Source organism: Orycteropus afer, unplaced genomic scaffold (genome assembly GCF_000298275.1).
Source record: "Orycteropus afer afer isolate SDZICR_OR568_19922 unplaced genomic scaffold, OryAfe1.0 scaffold00009, whole genome shotgun sequence".
In the NCBI taxonomy this organism is placed as follows: Eukaryota; Metazoa; Chordata; class Mammalia; order Tubulidentata; family Orycteropodidae; genus Orycteropus; species Orycteropus afer.
Window position 1 is genome coordinate 14,681,740 of NW_006921596.1, and position 21,561 is coordinate 14,703,300.

Sequence of the window (21,561 nt, forward strand, 5' to 3'; positions counted from 1 at the left end):
CACTATGCTACCAGAGCTCCCCACATCAACCATAGCTCTTTTAAAACATATGTCAGGTTATGACAGTTTTTGTTTCAAAATTCTCTAGTAGCTTCTTGTTCAGAGTAAGAGCCAGTGCTTACAATAACTTTCAAGTTTCTGCACAATCTGCCTCATCCCCTCCTCACTCTGCTTCAGACATGCTCATTCCTTTGCTATTCTTTGAATACTGCCATAGATTTTCCCACCTTAGGGCCTAAACACTTGCTATTGCTTCTGCCACTAATGTGTTCTTCTCTAGATATCAACCTGGCTTTCTCCCTTGTCAGGTATCACTTCTCAGTAATATCCTCCCGAACATTGTATGTAAAATTGCAGTAATGACCTCTGTCGCTATACTTCCGTTCCACATCCTTATTTTATTTTACTCTACAGCCTTTATCATCTTCTGTCTTACTCTTTTTATTTTGTGTTTGTTTTCTTAATGGCTGTGTCTGTCATTAGAATCATTGGTAATTACTTGAGTAATTACTTTTGTCTCTTTTGTTTATTGCTGTAACTCCAGGAACTAGAATGAAGTCTGTCATATAAACATTCAATAAATATTTGCTAAATAAATTATTTGGATGACTGATCTTGCTATTAACTACTTATTTGTTGTTTTATGTCTGAACTTACTTTTTTTTGTAATTAGTAAACATTCATATTGAATTTTCACCAGATTTTATAATGATCATTTCTGTCTTCATCTCTAGTTGCTATTCACAGCTCTCAAAAATTATATCAAACATTTTACCAGGGAAAGTTTGTTGGAATACAGTTATAAATTACATAATTGTGTTGGCATAATTTTAACAACATACTTCAAAACATAGCAACCTAATGCAGCTTTAATTATAAAACTTCATTTAAGGGACTATATGCATATGTTAAAATGTCAGTGGAAAATGTGTTATAGCAGATGTCATTAGATGTACTATTATGGTATTTGACATGATTTTTTTTTACATGCAATTAATGAAGACATTCTGACAGATTATTGTATCTGATAATTAATTTCTAGGGGCATATCATTCGAGGAGCTTACAGGTTCCAAGCCATCATCACGACTTTTGAAATGATTCTTGGAGGCTGTGGAGAACTAAATGCAATTGAATGGCGGTGTGTGATTATTGATGAAGCACATAGATTAAAAAACAAAAATTGTAAACTCCTGGAAGGTCTGAAACTCATGAATCTGGTAAATAATTTAATGCCATTATTGTGAGTTAATTAGTTTCCTAGCTATATAGTAAAATTTCACATGCTAAAAACTTTATTTTACAAAACAAATGTATCTGAATACTATCTGAGTAGTAATTATTATTTCTTGCTTTAATTAGTAAGGAAAAATCTTTTTTGTCAAAATTTTAAGACTTAAATTTTTTTTAGCTCTTTCCTCCAAAAAACAACCCACTGCCATTGAGTAGATTCAGACTTACAGGATAGAATAGAACTGCCCAATAGGGTTTCTAGGGTTATAAATCTTTATGGAAACAGACTGCCTCATCTTTCTCCCACAAAGTGGCTGGTGGGTTCAAACCACCAAACTTTTGGTTAGCAGTCCAGTACTTTAATCACAGCACTACCAGAGCTTCTTTGTCTCCAAAAAGCTTTAATAATTTATTTCTAGAATTAAAAGGAAAGAAACCTCTGTACTAGTGAAAAGAAAATAAGACCATAAATTGTACATCATTAATTCCTTAATATAAAGTCCTTTCATCTATCAAGGTTATAATGTAATTCAGATGATTTATGATAGATACAATACCCACATCATTTTACAGTCCGAGCATATATTCATTGTAATTAATGAATATAATTTTAGAAAATCATCATCTTCTTTGTATGTTTGCTACTATCAGATAAAGATTTTGTTTTGTACTGATTTTCAATGAAACCACATAATTAGTACATGAACACTTGAGCATATAACTCAAATACAGAGTTACATTCAGTGAAAATTTGAGCTCCCTTTTTTAATGCCTGTCTTTCTTTGCCTCACCACCAATTCTTACCCTCCATATATACAGTTTGGTATATCTCTTTCTGTATTACTTATTAGCATTTACATATGTATGAAGATACACAGATACCTATAGAAATATTTTATTTTGGAGCTTATTATTGTGAAATCAAATTTTAGTTATTCTGTCTTTCATTGAAAGGGGTGTTAAAGTCTGCTACTACTAATGTCTATTTCTTTCAATTCAGTTAGTGTTTGCTTTGTGTATTTTGGAGCTGTGAAATCAAATTTTAAATTATAATAGTTTATAGCAGCATCTACTAAAAATTTCCTGTTTATTTTCTTCTGTTACTGCACTCTTTAATTTTCAGTGGAATTCTAGTTTAGAAGCATATTCCAGTTAGCCATTCACATTCTTGAATAGGACCTTAAATGATTTGAGAATTTATTCTTATATGAATGATGAGTAGTTGAATACAATAGAAGCAGAAAAGGTTTATTTTCTTAGTGTTACCTAAATCAGCATCTAAAATTATTTAGAACTTAAAAATAAATAAATAAATAAATAAATAAATAGGTAAAAACTAATTGGCGGCAAAGTGAAATATTACAATAATGATTAAGAATTTTTAAAAAGTGATTGATTGGGAAAGTAAGGTTTTTTGGTAAAAAAGTATTTTGAGTTAACTCTTAAATATTATGGTCACTAGAACCTGGTAAAACACCTGAGACTATGGCCCCACGCTGCCCTTCAGGTCTGGAATTGAATCCACTCCTATGATTCCAGCCATACAAAAGACAGGCATTTGAGCTGAACATTCACATTAGGTAGATACACTCCTTGGAGGGATCAATCATGGGATAATAGAAGGGCTGTGTATGCACAGGAAGACAGCTCAGGGGGCAGAAGTGCATGGGAGGGAAGGACACAGGGAAGAGAGGTACCTAAGGGGGGGTGTGGGAAGAGAGCTGTTGCATTGTGGGAAATTATAGTCAATGTCATCAGACAACTTGTATGTGAACTGCTGTATGGAAGATGAATTTCCTCTGTAAACTTTTACCTAAATCACAATTTAAAAATAAAAATTATGGTCAGAAAGATACTTGCTTTTCAAACATTAAACATTTAAGAACCTAAATTATCATACAATATTTTTTCTTTGGTGTTTGATGTGAGTTATTCTTGTTTCATATAGGAACACAAGGTGCTTTTAACTGGCACACCTCTCCAAAATACAGTTGAAGAACTATTCAGTCTTCTTCATTTTCTTGAACCCTTAAGGTTTCCCTCCGAATCAACATTCATGCAAGAATTTGGGGATCTGAAAACAGAAGAACAGGTATTCTAATGCTATTTTTTATTAAGTATCCCAAATTTCTTATCATTATAACTTGTTTGCATGTGTAATTGTGTGTGCATAGAGTTTAAATACCTTCTTCTTATTTTTTATACAGGTACAAAAACTTCAGGCTATCCTGAAACCTATGATGTTGAGACGATTGAAAGAAGACGTGGAAAAGAAGTTGGCACCTAAGGAAGAAACCATCATTGAAGTAGAGCTTACTAACATTCAGAAAAAGTACTACCGGGCTATTTTGGAAAAGAACTTTTCATTTTTATCCAAAGGAGCAGGACAAACTAATGTACCTAACTTGGTTAATACCATGATGGAGCTCAGGAAATGTTGTAATCATCCATACCTTATAAAAGGTAGTTAGAAAAATTCATAAACAAATACATTTTTTTATTTTCACAAGCAATCATGAATAAAGAAAGTACCTCTGTAGCAGTAGTGGCTGTTACAAGGAAAGGGAAGGAGCCGGTAACTCCTCACTCTGGATTTCTGAGGGTTTGTAAGTGTTTTAGAGCCACAGGCAGTGAGTACTACCTTATTGTAGCATCTCATGTCAGCCCAGGAGCTCTGGTGGCATAGTGCCTAAGGCATTTGACTGCTAGCCAAAAGGCTGGCAGTTCAAACCCACCCGCCACTCCTCAGAAGGAAGATTGGGCAATCTGCTTCTGAGATATCACCTCAGAAACCCAAAGAGGGGTCACTATGAGTCAAATCAAATCAACTCGACGGCAATGAGTTTGTATTGGTTACAGTAGGAGAAGTTGTGTTCAGTTTAATTGGTACTGGTTATTCTTCCTCCAGTTTAATCTCCCTTCAGGACTCTGGATTTAGTTTTACTCCCAGTTTCCTTTCCCATTAGGGACACTCAGTTTTTGTTCTTTAAAACAGTAATTCTTAATGTTCCTTCCTAAGTTCTTCTCTGTTCTCTGACAGCTCTCTCTACGCAGTACTTGGGTCTTTTCACTTATTTCTGGGAATATAGCCCTCACCTATTTAATTTATCCATGGCAGTGTATCTTTTAGCCTAATAACTGAAATCTCTTCTTGCATTTCTGGTAGTCTTTTATGGTAGGCTGAGGAAAGACAGAAAGCATGTTTAATACCAGTCTTTGCTCTCTTGAAGGAAGTATTTATAAAGGATCTGTAACATGACTTCTCCTTTAGATTTTTTTCTTTTTTCTTTGTTTTATGGCCAGTAGGATGCCCATAGAAACATCTAGATTAATTGTGATCACTCTTGAGTGATGATTATTGTTATGATTAGTGTTTAAATATTAAATATTTGTTTAGCAATAAATGTGCTTACTTACCTGGGTTAGGATTACAGTTCCTTTAATTTTTTCTTAATAGCATTCATTAAATTTTAGTGAATATAAATTTGTAGAAAGCATCATGACAGTTGTCTGAGTTTATTAGAAAATCTTTAACATGTTTTCCTTGCCCTCAGTTAAATTACAATCTGGTGTTGGTAGAGATTTAGCTACAAAGATAAATAATTATAATAAAAGCAGTTTAATTACTATCAAAATATTTTACAGAAGCACAGAGGAACACTAGTCTGGATAAAAAAGAAAGCAATTGGGATTTGCCTGCATTTGTGTATTGATGTTATCCTTGACAGGTGCTGAGGAGAAAATACTTGGAGAATTTAGAGATACTTATAATCCAGCTGCTTCTGATTTTCATCTTCAAGCAATGATCCAGTCTGCTGGTAAACTGGTCCTTATTGATAAATTACTTCCGAAAATGAAAGCAGGAGGACATAAAGTGCTCATCTTCTCTCAGATGGTACGCTGCCTTGACATCCTGGAAGACTATCTTATCCATAAAAGGTAAGGAATGCTATAATCCATTGAATTACATCATGAATTATGCTAAGTATATGTTACTCACATTTTTCTTTTTACCTAAAATATGAGCTCCTTTTAACCTATGAATAAAGATTGCTCAGTATTAGGTTCTATGTATTTTATTATACACATCTCTTGCAGTAATAGGTAGGGCTAAGGAGACAGTGCCTAAGGCACTTGACTGCTAACCAGAAGGCTGGCGGTTCAAATCCACCAGCCACTGCTCAGAACGAAGGTTGGGTAATCTACTTCTGTAGTGATATTGCCTCAGAAACCCAAAGAGGGGTCGCTGTGTGTCTGGTCCAACTCGACGGCACATAACAACAACAACAACAACAAGGAGACTCATTAAGAAAACTTGGCAAATGGCCAGATATTTGTTGCTAAGAATGAGTTTATTAGTGTATATTTTACATGATTTGTAAACTTTCTGGTAACCATCTCACTTTAAATGGGTTTATATTTAAGATAGTCATCTTCAAAATGGAAAAGTGATTTCTGACCTTTTTCTGGATCTATTTCATTGTTATAATTAACCTTAACTCATAAAATTTGGCTGTTACCATAAATTATATAAAATCTGCATGCTTAATCTTTTTTAATTTGTTTAATATGGCTGTGTATTTATGTATACATGACAGCAAGATAGTCTTAAACGCTATCTAATTAATATTTAAGGAGCTCTGGTAGCATAGTGCCTAAGGCACTTGACTGCTAACCAGAAGGCTGGCCGTTCAAACCCACCAGCCACTCCTCGGAAGGAAGGTTGGGCAATCTACTTCCGTAATGATACTGCCTCAGAAAACCAAGGAGGGGTCGCTGTGAGTCGGGTCCAACTCGACGGCACATAACAACACAACAACACAATTAGTATTTAAATAAATAGGATATTCTGTTACAACATTGTGTTTCTTTCATTAGAGCATTAATGGTCCAATCAAATATCAGCATAGTGATACAAAAGGGAAACTGAAGACATAGCTGTAGATTATAGTTAATAGATATTAACCCTTATAGATACAGAAAGGTCTATATTAGTTTATATTCTTACATATTTTGTTGTTCAATTTTGTTTTTCATTATTATTTCTAACTACATTTTAGTGTCAGTGTTATATTCCTTTTAGCCGCATTCAAAATCTATTCTTAATTTTATGCCATATAATTAAAAGTGAAATTAAATTGCAATTTTCCTAAAAATAGCCATTTTAAAATGTTCTTGCTCTAACACAGCAAACTCTAAAAAAAATAAAGTTGTTTGTATATTTTCCATTTTGATTAATATCCTGGTAAAAAAAAAAAAGTTTATTTATTTTCACAAGTAACACTGTTAGAAGTCACAGCCTTGTTTCACAGAGATAACAGTATATAACAAGAGAGTGTGTGACCAGCACAATATCACTAAGGAAAAGAAAGACACAGAGAGGTGCACAAGAGGTACAAACAACAAAGATGAATACTATTGCATATACAATACTGTGTTATCAGTAATAACAAACAATAATCCATGGGTGGATACATAGGTAGACTGGCAAGAAGATCAAGTGTGGGTAGGTGAACAGGAATATATCCAGGCCTACACATAGGGTTGGCAGGTGATATGGCTACATACTTATTTGTATGTTAACAGGGGCCAAAGTTAGGATAAATTTTGAACCATTAACCCAACATCTAGAGGGATAAGTCACTGGGCCTACAGGCTCAGTACCATGGTTGCAGGGGACATCAAGCTCAGTGGGCACAACACAGTATATAAACATTATTCTGTATGCTATTTTGATGAGTAGCAACTAGGACCTTAAGAGCTTGCATGCTGTGTCTAAGATGGAACTATTGGCCTCTTCTCCTCTGGAGCAAAGCAGAGTCAAAATCAAAGATGTATAGAAACAATTACTCCAGAGGACCAATGGACCACAGGAAACTTAGCCTATGTGACCCTGAGGCGAGAACTAGACGGTGCCTAGCTATTAATGCTAGTCCTTGGAAAGAGATCAAAATTAGAGATCCAGGATAGAGTGGGGGGAGAATTGTGGAACAAATTTCAAAAATAAAGACCAGGATTACTAGTTGGATAGAGACTGTTGAAACCCTCTTCAGGCCTGGAATTGGACTCACTCATGTGGCTCAGCTCTCAGCCAAACAATGGGTAAACCTATGAACTGAACAACTACACCAGCTAGATGCATTCCTTAGAACTGTCAGCAGTATGAGATCAGTAGCATTTGTGCAGGGAGAAAACCAGGTTGGCAGGAACTCATAGGTAAGGACACAGGCAAGGGGTAACCACAGTTAGGCAGCAGGAGGAGAGCTGTAACATTGTGGAGATTGTAATCAGTGTCGTAAAAGAAAATATATGAACTTTTGAATATAAAACAAATCTGCTTTGTAAAATTGCACCCAAATCACAATAAAAATTTTACAAAAGAAAAAAACAATAGATAACTCGAGATAGCAATAGGAGCCTTGTGGTACAGTGGTTAAAACATTTGGTTGTGAACCAAGAGTTGGCCATTTGAACCTACCAGCCAGTCCACAGGAGAAAGATTTGGCAGTCTGCTTCTATAAAAATTTAAAACCTGTGAGACAGTTCTGCGCTGCCCTACAGTGCCACTATGAGTAGAAATTCACTCAGGTGGGTTTAGCGATAACAGTGGAACTCCTGCTGAAACTTTTGATCATTCATATGTGGAAAAAAGTGTCTTGAACAAGAAGAGCTGTGGCCAGTGTGAGATGTATACTACTTACATACCTCGTTAACTATTAATTTTTTATATTTTTTGTTTTTATTGATATCTTGAAATTTCTGATATTTGTTTACATTAAAAAGGAAGAATAAAATAAGTTAAAATATTTATTGCTAGATAGTAGTTATTGTAAGAATTCATCAGCATTCCAGTTTCCCTCAATAGATGGTAGTGTTGAAGCATACCAACTGAGAGAATAATAACAGACTGCAGATGGAGAAGTGTGTAGACATACTTACATAAAGTCTTTTGTGACATTTATTATAATGTGATCAACAAAGTAGTACTATCAGGAAATGGAAATGTGAGTAGTTATTATTCTAATTACTGAAAATGATACTAATCATAATGATATTTTTTCCTGTACATCTATAACAACTCACCATTGTATTTAAGAATATAGTGACTTTTTTTTTTTTTTTTTATGCTTATGCTACTATGTATTTTCCCCTTAGCACCAACACCAAGAAGTTTAAAATCATAAGAACTGTTGGGGTGATACTACTTCTTAATTTTACAGTAAACGTAATGATGTAGGAAAGCTGACTTTACCTTTGATAGAGTGTATCTTCATTTTCATTATTTTCATCTATCTAAGTATGTTGTATTTTCATTTGATAGATATTTATATGAGCGAATTGATGGTAGAGTCAGAGGAAATCTACGACAAGCTGCTATAGACCGATTTAGTAAGCCTGATTCAGATCGATTTGTTTTTCTTCTGTGTACCCGAGCTGGTGGATTAGGCATCAACCTAACTGCAGCTGATACGTGTATTATTTTTGATTCCGATTGGAATCCTCAAAATGATCTTCAGGTAAATAAATTCTTTGGCTAAGAAAATTTTAAAAACACGTATATAACTCTTTTTGGTAATTCACCTCATAATTTATCTTGATAACCTAATATGTATGTTCCTGTATGAAATTCTTGTGCACCTACATGCCCATCAGCAGAAGAGTGGATGACCAAACTATGGTACATACACATAGTGGAATGCTATGCAGCACTAAAGAATAATACAGAATCTACAAAACACTGCATAATATGGATAAACTTGGAGGACATTATGCTGAGTGAAATAAGTCAATCACAGAAGGACAAATATAATATAAGTTTACTGTTGTGTAGGATCAAGGAAAGGTTTATATATGGAGGGAAACTTTCTTTGTTGGTTGCGAGGGGTGGGAGGGAAGGGAAGGGAACACTGCAAAAAAAAATACATTGACCCATGTCACTTTAGTTTTGTGTATTTCACTGTACATAAATTATATTTTAATAAAATGCATTAAAAAAAATTCCTGTGTAAAAGAAAATAGGTGAAATTATTTTAATTTAATGACAGTGAACTATAATAAAATATACTTGTTTTTAAGATATACTTTAGTGACTTGTAAAGAGATGAGATGGTAAAAGATACAAAGCATACTTTAGTATATTTTACTAAATTACATTATGTAAATTCTTCAGAGGCTTTACCTTTGAGAATAACATACTTGTTGTAAGTAAAAGTTCCAGAATATTCATTACTCAAAAATAATTACTTGCTTTTCCTAGTTTCATCTTCTGAATTGTCACCTCTGTAGTATGCACAGAATATAGGTATACTATAGTATGCCTGTTTACAAAATAGGAGCTCTGGTGGTGTAGTGGTTAAGGCAAAATGTTAAACAAAAGGTCAGCGGTTCATCCCACCAGCTGTTCTGTGGATGAAGGATCAGGCAGTATGCTTCTGTAAAGTTTCACAGCCTCAGAAACCCACTGAGAGTCGCTATGAGTTAGAATTGACTCAATGGCAGTAAGTTTTGTTTTTTGGATTTTTATAAAAATTATCTGTAGAAAGTTAAGGCATGCCTATCATTTTAAGACTATGCTTGAACTTCGTAAATACATAGGGTTAGTAATTAGAGTGACCCGGTAAAAGTTGTAGAAAATGAACATCTAGGAGAGCTGTGAAGATAGAACATGAGATAAGAGAAACAGTTGTCCATGGTTGTTGTACTGTAACTACTTTCAATAAATAGAGCACCATTAGTAAATTGTTACCGGGACTATACCTGGCTTCATAAAATACAAATTTTTAAACTGCCACTTTCTTTAACTATATTTAATCTAGTTCAAAATATCAAAGGTTTACCTAAAATTAGTAGGTTAAACCAGGGACAAACTATTACTGTAGATGGCTAAATAGAAAATATTTTATTATTTGTGGGCCACTTTTGGGCTGCTGTTGCACATCTCTGTTTGACTTTACAAACTATTTTTAAAAAACGATTCCTACATAAATGTAAATCTGTTCTTCAAATACATAAACCATTCCTTGGGAACAATCAACTATACAAGACCAAAAGGGCAACATTTGCCCCAAAGCAAAGCTCAGAAGGCAGGAAGGGGCAGAAAAGAAGAATGAATGGAAACACAGAACCCAGGGAGGAAGTAGGTATTGTGTTCCAATATTGAGGGAATTGCATCTACCGTTACAAAACAAAATGCGTATAAATTATGGAATAGAAAACTAATTTCCTTTGTCAACTTTCACCCAGACCACAATTTAAATTTAAATTTAAATAAATTAATTAATTTAAAAAAAAATTGTTGACAGACTGTATTTGACCCAGAGGACTTGTTTTGCCAATCCCTAGGTTAAACCAGTATCATAATTATTTGCCTTTGAAATGTGTGTTTATACTTACAAATGACCAAAGGGATGTAACATTGTAAAAGTTCATGTGAAATAAAATCATATTGCTGGAGTCTGAGGAGGAATTAGAGAAACTGTCCTAGATTCCCCAACTTCTCTCTTTGGCTTCCCTCAGTTGGATTTTCCAACTGCAAGGAGCTCTGGTGGCATAGTGCCTAAGGCACTTGACTGCTAACCAGAAGGCTGGCAGTTCAAACCCACCAGCCACTCCTCAGAAAGAAGACTGAACAATCTACATCTGTAGACATACTGCCTGGGAAACCCAGGGAGGGGTCGTGATGAGTCAAAACAACTCAACAGCAGTGAGTTGTTTTTGTTTTGCTTAGTGTTTATAGACTGATAAAAATTTTGGCCTCTAATATATTCCATATCCTAGGTAAGTGTTGTGCATTCAAGATTCTGTGTACTAAAGAGCACAAAGTAGATATGGAAAAAATAATGATGTCAATGGAGGATATAGAATTAATGCTACTTGTAAATTTTTAAGCCACAGTTAATGATTTATCTGTCTCAATATGATAGAAAGGTGATTAAAATTTGGGGTAATGATGATAGATAGGTTCTATATAGCCTTTCCAGTCAAAATTTATACAATTTTTTTTATTGTGATTTGCGCAAAGATTTACAGAGCAAATTTATTTTCCATACAGCAGTTCACATATACTTTGTCTCATGTCATTGACCACAGTTTACCACAATGCAACAGCTCCCCTCCCACTTTCTCCCCATAGTTACCTCTTCCCAGTGTTCCTCCCTCCATACACTCCTGCCTCCTGAGCTATCTTCCTGTGCATAAGCAGCCCTTCTTTCTCCCATTATTGTTCTCTCCAAGGGGTGTATCTACTTGAAGTAAATGTTCAACTCATATTTTGTTTGGCTGGAAACCACAGGTATGGGTTCAATTCCAGACCTGAAGGGCAGCTAGGGGCTGTAGTCTCAGTGGTTCCGCCAGGCTCTGTCAGACCAGCAAACCTGGTCCCCACATTTTTTTTTTTTCCTCCAAATTATTTTGAGTTTTGTTCCACATTGTTCTCCCTCTCTATTAAGGGTCTCCTACATAGATCCCTTCCAAGTGGATGACAGTGGTAGCCAGGCACCATCTAGTTCTTCTGGTCTCATAGTTGTATAGGCTGAATATTGGATGGTGTACCAGTCGCTAGGACTAATTGTTTCCATGAATTTTGGTTATCTTCATTCTTCTTTGCTCTGGACAAGAAGAGACCCATCGTTGCATCTAGATGGCAGCTAGAAAATGTATATAAATTTTAAGTTTGGTAGGACACGATATAAAGCTTTTATGTGGTCTCTGCCATCCTCCTCGCTTCCAGCATTTCTAAATATTGAAGAATCTCTGTTTAAATAAATTTAAGTCTCCATTGTTATTCACCTTAGGGGTTATAATTTGTTTCTTTTCCTTCTCTCAAGTTCACCTTCCTTACCTAAAATACATAGAAAAGATTATCAACAATATACATGTTTTAGGGTTGGATTTTAAGTCTTTGCACCTTAGTTGCTATCAGCTAAAAAATCTTTTCATAGGGTTTATATGCCTTTCTAGAATTTCACTGACAGCACCCTCTTTAGAAAACTGTTCATGAATTTGAACTCTCTGAAATGTAACCTTAAATTGTAACTTACTGCAAATTGGGGCATCCTTTCTCATTCATGAAATCCTATCTTAATTTCTGGAAATGTGTTTTATGTAGTTCAAAAGGAAGGGTGTCTAAAAGTCCTTGTATACTTTGATATCTTTCATGATAATCCACTATTAAATGAATAGTGAAATAACTTGAATCAGTAACTTTTCCTTTTTTTATAGGCCCAAGCACGTTGCCACAGAATTGGTCAGAACAAAGCAGTTAAAGTCTACCGACTGGTAACTCGTAACTCCTACGAGAGAGAGATGTTTGACCGAGCCAGTCTGAAACTGGGTCTAGACAAGGCTGTCTTACAGAGCATGAGTGGAAGAGAGAGTAATGTTGGTGGTGTATGTATATTTTCTTTTTCACTTGGAGCTTTTGCATTATTTTCCAGTGCGTTTAATTTTACCTTGGGTAGCTTATTTAATTTTGCATCATACGGAATACTGAATAATAATATTTCAAGAAGAGACATTTTCAGGATAGAACTGTGCTTACTTAATACTTTTGAATCCTGCCCTGTTTTGCTCTTTGTTATTTGCTCTCTTTTTAAGATGTGGATTATGACATAACAAAATAAAATTTGTGTAGTTTCTGCATTATTTCCATAAATGTTTTTCAAAGTAATTGTCAATGTCAAACTATAAGCATTGGCTTTGTTTCAATGTAAATAATTTTGGGGAGGGGCATGGCATTTTTTTCCTCTAAAGATTCTTGTAGTTGTTATTGCTACAATATTTGAATTCTAGGACCAAAAAGAATTTTAATAAGTTACTGTACTCTTAGACTTTGTTTTATTAAAGACATTTTAGGGATATTAAAACAAACAAACCAAGAAATTCACTGCCATCAAGTCAATTCTGACTCACAGTGACCCACATTGGGTTTCCAAGGTGGTAAATCTTTACAGAAGGAGATTGCCTTCTCTTCATTCTGTGGAATGGCCTGGTAGGTTTAAATCACCACCCTTCTGGTTAGCAGTCAGATGCCTTTGGACTGCACCCCCAGAGCTCCTTTAGGTAATTCTTATATTATATGGGTAATTCTTATATTAAAGATACTCAGTAAGGAATGAACAATTTCACACTGTGTTTTTTCCTAGACTTTTCTTTTATTTGCATCCTAAATCCCAAGCACAATTTAACATTAACTCTGTGTTCCTTGACATTTTTTACAGATATTTTCTTATTTTATGAACTTTTAAAATATATATATATTACCAAAATTATTTTCTATTCAGATTCAACAACTTTCAAAAAAAGAAATAGAAGACCTTCTTCGGAGAGGTGCATATGGTGCCATTATGGAGGAAGAGGATGAAGGCTCTAAATTCTGTGAGGAGGATATTGATCAAATTTTACAACGTCGTACAAAAACTATAACAATTGAATCAGAAGGACGTGGGTCAACATTTGCCAAGGTAACAATGAGTGCTATTTTATAAATATGCCATCAATGTTCACATCTTCACTACTGAAAAAATTTAGCTATTTCTTAATTACTAATTATTTGCAAAGCATCTACTTAATGTTAAGATATACATAATTAACCTAAAGGCTGTAGGTAACCTTCTTTTCCTTCATTTTTTCTGATCTCTGGAATCAAATTTCGTATGTAATCTTCACATTCTAGTTAAATGGAATAAGGGTAATAACTAGAAATACTTATAAGTATTAGTCAGTAGATTTGAAATAAAAAAACATACATGGCACTTCCTTAAAAAGTTGGAAATAGAAATACCATTTATCCCAGCATCCCATTATTAGGAATATATCCTAAAGAGGTAAGACCCATGGCAAATAGATAGTTGCTCACCCATGTTCGTCAGAGAACTGTTCACAATAGCAAAGAGATGGAAGCAGCCTAAGTGCCCATCAACAGATGAATGGATAACCAAACTATGGAACATATACAAAATGGAACACTGTGCAACATTAAAGAATAATGAAGAATCAGTGATTCACTTCATAACTTAGATGAACTTGGAGGACATTATGCTGAGTGAAATAAGTCAGTCACAAAAGGACAACTATTGTATGAATACATTATTGCAAAATGTTAAGGTAAGGTTTGTACAGAGAAGGAAATTTTCTTTGTTGGTTACGAGGGATGAGGACGGAAAGGAAGAGGGAAAATAGATAATTAAGACATTGGTTTGATATGGGTGATGGGATTTTAAATATGAATTAACTATCAGTTGATAGTTTTTGCAAATAGGTTGTTGACATATGGGGATTCATTATACTAGTGTTCATTTTCTGTTTGAAATATTTTATAACAAAAAAAAAAAAGCAAAGTCATAGCAAAACATGAGTAATCGTTTAGGAGGTTGTCATCATGCATTAATTTGTAATAATTTAAAATACTGAATGAAAATAATTTCCCATTTCAATTAATATTTAAATCTAATTTCAGAGAGTAAATTAAATTTGTGTCTTGAGAGGAAGCGTTATTAATTGTCTGTCCTCCTAATCTACTTATTTGGAGAAAACTTTTTAAAAACTTTATATTTCTGGGGTTTTTTGTGTTTGTTTATTTTGTTTTGTTTTGGGGGCGGTATCTGTGTTCGGCTGGGTTTTCTCTAGAGAAGCAAAACCAGTAAAGTGTATATATACATATAGAGAACGAGAAATTTATCTTAGGAAAATGGCTCACACACTTATAGAAGCTGGTAAGTCCCAAGTTCTTGGATCAGACATCAAGCTGGAGGTGTTTCCTGACTCATGCAGCTGCAGGGGCTGACAGGCTCATGGTTGGCAGGCAGTATACCGGCTGTTGAGTCCAATGAATGACAAATGCAAGATCTCCAGACCAAATGGTGGATTGTTCACTCACAGACATTTGTAGGCAGCACAACAGGATCCTGATCCACAGATGAGTGTCTCTTTTCCTGGAATGTCCATAAAATATACTGGAAGCAGGTCACACTGCTAGGGAAATTCCCTTTCAACAGATTGGCTACTCAAAACATATACCTCTGAGCCCATCATGGGAATAACCCACATCACAATTGCTTAAACCACACAGAATTGTGGTCCAGGCAAGTTGACATACAGCTCCAACTATCACAGTATCTTTTATATCTTTCCTTAATCTAAAGAAGTATCTTTTTGTTGTGTTTTAATTTCAGTGACCTGTACTGATTCATAGAGGTTTTTGTCCTTTCCACTTTGCTTGCTTCTTTTCTGCATTTTCCTCCTTCTTCATTTGCTGCAGTCTGTTGTAGGAAGGAGGTCTGGTGGTGCAGTGGTTAAAGCATTTAGCTACTTATTGAAAGGTTAGTGGTTTGAACCAGCCATTCCACGGAGAAAGATGAGGTGGTCTGCTACTATAAAGATTTCCAAGATACCCTTAGAAATCCTAGGGTGCAGTTTTACTCTGTCCATAAAAAAAAATTCCTATAAGTCAGAATCAACCTTATAGCAGTGGATTTGGGTTGTAGGAAGATGGATTTCACCATTTAAAAGCCTTTCTTGCAAATAGTTAATGGATGCTGCATTTTAAGGTAAATTATTTTTGAGAAGCTAGGATATTAGGATTTAACATTTGAAAACAATCACTAACTCAGTATTTGATGCCCTTTTCTGAAACAAGTATTTTATTTTTGTAGGCTTTAATCCATTGTCACAATCCTAGAAAATGTGTAATGAATCTTGAAAATAGGTTATATGTCAGCTAATAATTGTGTTTTGAATTATTTTCAATTTTAGAAAGTTTTACTTGGGAAATAAATTTTATCCTTTCTCTTATAATGAATGTAACAAAAGCTAATCATGAAGTTTAGTTTGTTGTAGGGAAATTGCTTCAGTTACCAAGTTACCTTTTTCATATTTAATGCCTTTTCATTTTAAATGTTCTCCAGTTCATACAAAGCTCATTTGCTAGATTATTAAACTAGTGAAACTATAGTACAAAATAAAACTATATAAACTTAATTCAGTGAACTTCAAAGTTCCTAAAAATTGATGAGTTTATGTTGATAAATATTTGAAAGTAACTTATAAGAAATTGATTTTTGAGTTAACAAAATGAAGTCCCCTCATAGTTAAAGGATTACTAGAACCTAGTTAATCTCTTGTAGATATTCATTCATACCAGCATGATTAACTGTCATAATATATTTACTTTTATGCAATGATTGCTGTCTAGTTTTTATTTTATCAAACTTTGATCCTTTAAATTAGAAATTATTTTTTATAATAGGTGGTTTATCATGAGATGTGTCTTATTATGTTGGTTTCCTGTTGTCTTTGTACAAATCACTACAACTTTAGTGGCTTAAAACAACTCAAGTTTATTTTCTTACAGTTCTAGAGGGCAGAAATCTAAAATGAGTCTTGCAAGGTGTTGGCAGGACTGGTTCCTTCTGGAGCTTCTGAGGGAAAATCCCTTCTTATCTTTTCCACCTTCTCAGGCTGCCTGCATTCTTTGGTTTGGGGCCACCTTACTCTAATGTCTGGGTTCATCTTCACATGGCCTTTTTCTCTTCTGTAGTCAAATCCCCCTCTGCCTCTTATAAGGACACTTATGATAACATTTATGGCCCAACATATAATCCAGGATAATCTCCCCATATTATATCATTAATTTACTCATGTCTGCAAAGTCCATTTTGCCATGTAAAATAACTTTCACAAGGTTCCAAGGAGTCACTCACTGTTTTTGAGTTGGATCTGACTCATAGTGACCCCTCCTTGGGTTTCCGAGGCAGTATCACTACAGAAGTAGATTGCCCAACCTTCGTTCTGAGGAGTGGCTGGTGGATGTGAACTGCCATCCTTCTGGTTAGCAGTCAAATGCCTTAGGCACTACACCACCAGAGCTCCTATTAAAACAATTATATATGAAGTACAGGACCTGGATATCGTTGGAGGCTGTTATTCAACCTACCACATTCATCATTTAAAAGAAATTTTGACATTTGACTGCTAACCCAGAAGGTCAGTGGTTCAAACCCACCAGCTTGTCTGCAGAAGGAAGATGAGGTGATCTATTCTGTAATGATTTACAACCTTAGAAACCCATTGGGGTTACTATGAGTTGGAATATACTCGATGGCAGTGAGTTTGGTTTGGTTTATTTTTATATCTAAATAGTTTAGAAATGCTGTTGTTGTTATGTGCCATCGAGTCAAACCTAACCCATGGTGACCCCTCCTTGGGTTTCCAAGGCAGTATCACTACGGAAGTAGATTGCCCAACCTTCCTTCCAAGGAGTGGCTGGTGGGTTCGAACCTCCAGTCTTCTGGTTAGCAGTCAGGTGCCTTAGGCACTATGCTACTAGAGCTCCTAGTTTAGGAATAGTCATCTTGAAGTAGTTTAGTATTAAAGCTACTTAAGAGAAAATCCTGCCATGAAGATAAGGAATTTAAATAGATTTCATTAAAACAATTATTTCTGTTACTTCTTCTGTTTTATAAATATATTAGTATAATTCACACTTTTAAACACTTTTTTTACTTAAATACTTGCTGTGTACGACTCGGCACATAACAGCAACAACTTGCTGTGTACAAATTTCTTAATAACCCACTCTCAAAAGAATACTAGATAAAATGAATGTATTTATTTGATAAGCAATGTCATGACCAAAAATGTTCAGCAATTTGCATTTAAGATTTTAATTTTGTTCTTTAAAGAAGTTTTATAATTTATGAAATACATATGTAGACAGAATATTATAATTGAACTAGGTTTTATTATCAAATCATGCTAAACTTTCACAAGTACCTCACCCATCTTTCATATTATTTTGTAATATATCCCAGATACCATATCATCTGTATGTCATCATATCCTCTAATAAATGGTTTCATATGTATCATTACGGATAAAACCATTTTTAGCATAAATGTAATACTGTTCTCACATTTAAAAGTTAAATTAACAGTAACTCTTTAATATCATCAGTTATCCAGTATTCAAATTCAATTATTGTGAATGTCATAAATGAGTTATTTTCTTTTGACATTTGTTTTATCCTTTTAAATATATAATTTTCTACATTTTTAAATTCCACTAAGGAAAAGAATTTAATGAAGGTTTTTAATGTTTTGATCATAGTCAAGATAACTAGGCATTAAGTCACTTACCATTTATATTCTCCTTTAAACATTTTTCTGTATAACCATATTCCATGCATTGTTACGAGATTTGGCGTGCATTTTCTAGGCACTTTTCTTTCTTAAAGCATTTGTGTTTTCACTGCTTCTTTCATTTATGTAAAGCACTTAGACTTTTCTTTGATTTGGCATTATCTACTTTCAGGGCTTACTTTGAAAATTATGGTTATTCACAAATTATAGTGTTGAACTATAATGTCTAAAGTTTCTTCTAATGATAAGATTTTATCGCTTCTACAATGTTTAAGAAAATATTTATATGTTCTTCTTCTTCCTCTATTTTCTTAAATGTTATAATTATGATACAGTATTTTTGTGGTTTAAAAAAAAAAAAAAAAGCACACTGCCATCACATCAGATCCAACTCATAGTGACCCTTCCTTGGGTTTCTGAGATGGTATCAGTAGAAAAGTAGATTGCCCAACCTACCTTCCGAGGAATGGCTGGTGGGTTTGAACTGCTAGCCTTCTGGTTAGCAGTCAAATGCTTTAGCACTCTGCCAGTGGAGCTCCTGGTAAGAAAAAAGTTGGGTTTTTGTTTTGTTTCATTTATTTTCTTCTATATTGCATTTTCATAAGGGTAGGTGTCCATCTGTAGATATTATGGAAATAAAATAGGAGTATACCAGAAAATGGAACTGGGTAATACCGGCATATTTTTAAATTCTTATTTTAACCTAATATCTCAGTATTTGTTTAGTGTCTTTAGAATTCATATCTCTGTCCTGTGTCATTTTCTGGCCAATAAGATTTGACCCTTCCTTGCCAAAAGTTTAATAGTTAATAGATAGTAATAAGTTACTTAACTCTGCTGCTATAATTCTAACCTGTGTTGGTACGAAGCTTTCTACCTTAAACAGATACTGTGCTTTGTTTCAAACCATTATAGTTGAAGTATCCTTTGAATGTATTATGCTGAATTCAGATTCTATCCACAGTCAGTGTGAAGAGATTATCACTTTCATTGATGTTTTTCCTCCAAGCATCAAAACATTTTAAAAATTGCCTTATGTATTTCAGGCAAGTTTTGTGGCCTCTGGGAACCGAACAGATATTTCCTTAGATGATCCCAATTTCTGGCAGAAATGGGCTAAAAAAGCAGAAATAGATATAGATGCTATTAGTGGCAGAGTAAGTATTTCTTTCTCTTTAAAAAAAATTGCCTTTTACAGAGTATGCTTTGGTTAAATTATTGTAATATTTAAAGGTATTCATTTATGCCAGTTAATGAAATAAATTTCTGCAAAATAACTTTTTTGGGTAACAGAATGATCACATATTAAATCACACACTGCTTAAATTTAATACTTCTTTTTTATGTCATGATGTTGTTGTTGTTGCTATGTGCTGTCGAGTCGAACCCGACTCATAGCAACCCCTTTTTGGGATTCGGTTGTATCACTACGGAAGTAGATTGCACTACCTTCCTTCCAAGGAGTGGCTGGTGGGTTTGAACCGCCAGCATTCTAGTTACCATTCAAGTGCCTTAGGCACTACACTACCAGAGCTCCCTTGTATGTCATAGATTTGCTTTTTTAACTTTTAAGAATATCTTCAAGATCATAGGTTATATATATTTTGCTCTTTTACTTTATATTCTTGATACTCGGGTTTACTGTAAGGTGCCATTACATGGATCCAAGGAAATACAAAAGGAAAAGAAAACATAGTAAATAAAGTGGATTTTTAAGATGTTTCCTTAATGACTTCTCTTAGATCTAAAGAAAAAGGCAAGGGAGCTATAATTGAATACTAAGATATCTGTCTAATAATTGTACAGGGATCAAAATAACAGCTAAATGATTATCGTTCTGTTAAGTATTGATGCATCAGATCGTCTTTTGATAGATGGCCTTTAAAAATGTTGTTGTTGTTGTTAAGTGCCGTCGAGTCGTTTCCGACTCATAACGACCCCATGCGCAGCAGAACGAAACACTGCCCGATCCCGCGCCAGCCCCACAATCCCTGCTATACTTGAGCCCATCATCTCAGCCACCATATCAATCCATCTCGTTGAAGGGCTCCCCCTCTTTCGTCGACCCTCCACCCTACCAAGCATGACATCCTTCTCCAGGGAATGGTCCCTTCTTACAACATGACCAAAATAGGTGAGACGAAGTCTGGCCCATTCTTGCTTCCAAGGAGCATTCTGGCTGCACTTCCTCCAGGACAGATCTGTTAGTTCTTTTAGCAGTCCATGGTACTTTCAGCACTCTTCGCCAGCACCACAACTCAAAAGCATCAACTCTTCTTCGGTCTTCCTTATTCATTGTCCAGTTCTCACATGCATACCAGGCGATTGGAAATATCATGGCTTGTGTCAGGCGCACCTTAGTCCTCAAGGAGGACTTCACATTTGGCAGGAATAAAACCAATGCTATATTTAATCATTATTATTTAAAATATTATTTAAAGGTATGTAATTCTGTTTGAAACAAGTAAATTTGAAAAGGTAGTTCTAGAAATATTCTTTCTTATAAGACATATTTATTTGTCTACAAGTAGGAATCTGTAAAACACTATTAAAATTCATAACTGAGTTTAGTGATATAATTGGATAGAAGAGAAATATACTTTCTAACCTTCCTAAATATAGATACTAAAAAAGGAAGAAAATATAGTGCAAAAGAAGATGTACTTCATGGTAGAAAGAAGATATAGAAGATTTAAGAATACCTCTAGGAAGATGTGTAGGATTTCCGTACAGTGAGATACCAAATTTAATTGGGAAATTCATCAGTGAAAAAGAAAAATCTACATATTTTAAACATTTTAACAAAGTTATATTACAAACATTAGTTTTAACTCATATATTTAAAGCAACCAAATCAAAATGTTAACAATTGTTTCATATAAAAGGACAGTATTTCTGAATTTCCGAATGATGTATTATACAATGATAGTCATTGCAATATTGTTTATTATAGCAGAAATCTAGAAATCAATTGAATCTTTTATCCTGGAAGAATGGTATCTCATGCACTGTAGTGCAATAATTAGAATTACGTAGATATTTTTATGTGTTGATTTACAATGAGCTCCAAGACATATAATTGAATTAAAAATAGGGATATGAGATGAGATAACCTTTAATTATGATTTTTCAAAAGTACATATTGGTAACGCAAACACACACTAATAAACATTTACAAGTGTGGATCCAGTAAG

At 34.4% G+C, this 21,561-nt stretch overlaps 1 protein-coding gene across 1 annotated transcript in view; it reads left to right on the forward strand.

Moving 5' to 3' along the window:
- Nucleotides 1-21,561, forward strand: part of CHD9 (chromodomain helicase DNA binding protein 9) — a 178,760-nt gene that overhangs the window by 97,251 nt on the left and 59,948 nt on the right. The window contains exons 12-19 of the mRNA XM_042781796.1: nt 1,043-1,219; nt 3,181-3,324; nt 3,440-3,695; nt 4,961-5,171; nt 8,554-8,749; nt 12,453-12,620; nt 13,514-13,693; nt 19,414-19,524. Of these exons, the coding sequence (XP_042637730.1) occupies nt 1,043-1,219; nt 3,181-3,324; nt 3,440-3,695; nt 4,961-5,171; nt 8,554-8,749; nt 12,453-12,620; nt 13,514-13,693; nt 19,414-19,524 (1,443 nt within the window). The remainder of the gene's footprint in view (nt 1-1,042; nt 1,220-3,180; nt 3,325-3,439; nt 3,696-4,960; nt 5,172-8,553; nt 8,750-12,452; nt 12,621-13,513; nt 13,694-19,413; nt 19,525-21,561) is intronic.